Source organism: Papilio polytes, unplaced genomic scaffold (assembly GCF_000836215.1).
Source record: "Papilio polytes unplaced genomic scaffold, Ppol_1.0 DF821845.1, whole genome shotgun sequence".
Classification (NCBI taxonomy): domain Eukaryota; kingdom Metazoa; phylum Arthropoda; class Insecta; order Lepidoptera; family Papilionidae; genus Papilio; species Papilio polytes.
The window spans coordinates 985,496-989,168 of NW_013527359.1; the positions used below are offsets into that span (position 1 = coordinate 985,496).

Here is a 3,673-nt window from a genome sequence, read left to right on the forward strand (position 1 = left end):
ATTTTCAGTAATGGAACGGGAATGTACCGTCCAGTGTAATTAGTGTCAAATGTTTACATTTGAAAAAAAGTAATTGCAATTACCTTTTTTCCTAATATTGAATTGAGCTTCCGACACCGATCCTAATGATACCGGTTCTTCGGTGACAAATAGCACTCGGTCTCTGGACACGGTGGCGAACAAAAGTAGATCGCTGAACAGTAGCGCCCAGTAAGGTCTGACCGCTCTACCCTCTACCCGGGATAGCTCACCGCCGAATATCCACTGTCTACCCGCAGTGCTTAAAACAAATGGCTGGAAACAACAATTTTATTTAGAATCCCATCTATTAACAAGGCCATCTTTGGCCAAAGGACTGATTGAACTGGTTATTCATTTTCATTACCTTACACCTAGTGAACACCAGTCTACTCTCCAGATCAGCAACAGACAACAAAGGTTTTCCATCGCCAGCTAATCCCATCAATCCAGAACCAGCGGTGACATCTTGATAACCACTCTGAAATTACATTAACACAATCTTAGCATTTAAGTCATGTGTCAATTCAGTTTTAATAGCAATCGCTTGATTAAATGATAATCATTTACAAGTATACCAATAAAGATATTACCTGTAACTGCTCAACGATTATTTGCAATTGTTTCTTCTCCAGCTGATCGTAGGGTCCAGCACCGTTAGCGCTTGCGGCCGCGCGCATAAGTCTCAATAGCTCTCTGAACTGTTCCAGTGGTTTGTGTACCAGCGATGTGATGTCAGGCCTTCTCCTCGGTATCGGAGGACTCGTGCAGAAACGAGAAAACGCACCACTTGGGTCTTTTGATTTTTTTACCTAAAATATTAAGAATTGCTTAAGAACACTTATTTTTGGCACCGTTGTCATCAACCTGCCCTTATACATTTAAGTCCTGGGTTGGCAAAGTATGTACTGCTTTCCTATTTCTTATATCTCTATCAGACGTCACATCTAAATTCATTCCCTTCAGCATATCTTCTTTCACACAATCCATCCACACCTTCTCTCACTTTTTTCTTAGCACCATAAATGTTTAAACCTTACCAACACACAATCAGCTCGTTTAAGTCCTAAACAATATTTCTTATAAAGGTTAAGGAACACAGGGGTCTTCTGTAAATACACTGCGACCACCGTCGACGTCTGTATCTCTCCGTCATCTTGCACCACTTGGTCTAGTATATCTTCCGATAACCTGAAGATCTGTAATGGAAAAAGAAAAATGGTAGTAACGTTTAAAACCTTTTTAGTAATATCTATCTAAGAACGTGCGCACATCTGAATTTAAACTATCTAACAACCGGTTAGTCCGTATTGATTCATGTGAGCTTATATGGAGGTGCGCACACAAAATTAATCAGTTGAATTGGCTGCAAAACAATTGACAATCGCACAACTGTTTTGCGATAGTTAAGTAAAAGGTGTGCGCCCGATTTAAGATGGCTCTGCATTTAGATCCCAACGTATGCAAGTATTTCTATCTAAATAATTATTATCAACGTATAAATTATTTTATTACCTTACCGTATCATCGTTATTGTAAAGAAACAACGCAGTTCATAACATAACAAGGAGTTCTGTAATCACCTCTTCGATATTCTGAAACAACAGCTGGTGGTCGCTGGGAGCGATGAGGTCAGCTCTCTCTGCCAGTGGTGAGACAAACCTCACCAGACCGAACTGTAGGCAGGTCGCGTAGTGCTGTTCCCGCGCAACAACCGCTAGGAGCGCTCGCTTTCTGCCATCAGTTGATGTCCCTGGTGTCTGATAAAGCGTAACAGTCTTAAAAGACCTGTGTCGTATAACTAATGAATAAAAGATTTTTGTTGTTTTAATTTTGATTACGTTTGTGCTAAGAAATGTTTCACGACAATAATCGAAAGGTTGATCCTAAGACCATGGGATTAGATGACCGTATCCTTAACCAGTTTTAAGTATTATTGCTTCAAAATTGGTCTTCTGGCGTAATTGTATTATCTTGTAGTTTTAATATTAATAGGTCTTTATATTCAAGTTGATTATATACTGACTATTTTTTAAAGTTTTTATATTACCTTTTGTTGAATTGTATTTTATTTTGTAAACGATTCATCGTTACATTGTGTATTAGTCAGTATAGTCTACTATACTTCATATTGAAATTTTAATACTATTGTGGTTTATGATATTTTTGGTAAATCTACAACTGAAGTAAACTCAATATTGGTCTATGGTGTTGAGTTTAAAGTAAAAAAAAAACGTAAAAAGAAAAAAAGAAGAAATAAAACGGAAAATAATCAAAAGCAATAAATTTATTTGCACTTAAATAAGAAACATAAATTAGAGAAACATAAATTAAAGAAAAAATGATAATGTTAACAGATTAAAAAAAAAACTCAAATGTTTATTACAAATCATAATTATTACTATGGGTTTCCACGACCGAAAATCATGTACAAATAGTGTCGTCTCTGTCACATTACTTTTCTGTATCAGAGATGGTGATATTTTGGTACAAGTGTTTTGGCAGTGGAAACCAACGGTTTCAGTAAACAAAAACTATACAGCAACACAAAATTAAAACTAAAGAAAAATTATATCAGAAAAAAATATTTTTACAAAATAACACACGCTGTATGTGACAAAGTATTAAAAAAAGTAACAAAATAAAATAACAAGAGAGAGTTTTTCTTAAACGTAACAATTCCCCATTTGCGAATAATTTGTGAACTTAATGTAATTAAATTAAAAAAAAACAAACTGTACATTAAAAGAATATAAATAAATCTATACGTAATGGAATGTATTACGAAGTCTATAATATTACCTTAAAAATAATTAACATGGTACGCTAAAACTGTACAAAACAGAACTTAATTCAAACTAAAACAAAATGTCCACACAAAAACCAATAAATACTAGATTTAAATTACTAATAAAGAAATCTACTAAGAACACTAGCACCACATTTAATTTTGATCTCTACACGAAAATAATTTTAATTTGAAAATTTCTCTACAGATGACTAGCACGAATTCAAATTCGAAACATTAAATTCAATAGTCCAAAAGTTCATACAAATATTTCATAAATGCGTGGTACATACAAAAGAAAAAAAGTTAAAAAAAGATAAGTACAAACAGTAACATTGTTGAAAACTTCAAAAACTACGATAAGACAGCGACTGTCAATCATGAACTTTGAACATGTGAAATGACAAATTTCTTACGAAAAGGTTTATATTATTGATAGTGGGGTCTTTTAAATATTTTTACAGTAAAGTGAGTGTAAATTTCAGATGAGTACTTCTATACGTGGAACTCAAAGGATTTGAAGATCTACAGTATGAAGAATTGATTTCAAACAATAATACCATTACCGACCTCCTTGGAGAAGGTGACTTGAGGCAAATGCAGTTTGCGTCTATCAAGGGACTGGCTGGTGGAGGAGCAGGCGGTAGGAGGTCGTGCGGGCGCGGGGGACGCCAATGCCACAGCTCGAGGCGAACGGGGTGCGGGCGGTGTTGACTCCGGCGGCGGTATCGCCACTTGGGCCAATCGACGGATGCCTACACCATTTTGTGGCACTCTTCTGAACGTCTCCAGTATTAAAGATTGACCCGCTGATCTGGAAGTTTTAACAGCTTCGTTAGATTTGAGCTATCATCAATATACCTTGTA

General features: G+C 35.7%; 1 protein-coding gene across 1 annotated transcript in view; it reads right to left on the bottom strand.

The window, feature by feature from the left end:
* The window catches only part of LOC106107769, a 24,063-nt gene that overhangs the window by 1,996 nt on the left and 18,394 nt on the right, over positions 1-3,673 (bottom strand). Inside the window, exons 7-12 of the mRNA XM_013288770.1 lie at positions 3,377-3,620; positions 1,602-1,778; positions 1,059-1,217; positions 612-830; positions 386-499; positions 84-294 (exon numbers count right to left, since the gene is read on the bottom strand). Coding sequence (XP_013144224.1) covers positions 84-294; positions 386-499; positions 612-830; positions 1,059-1,217; positions 1,602-1,778; positions 3,377-3,620 — 1,124 coding nt within the window. The remainder of the gene's footprint in view (positions 1-83; positions 295-385; positions 500-611; positions 831-1,058; positions 1,218-1,601; positions 1,779-3,376; positions 3,621-3,673) is intronic.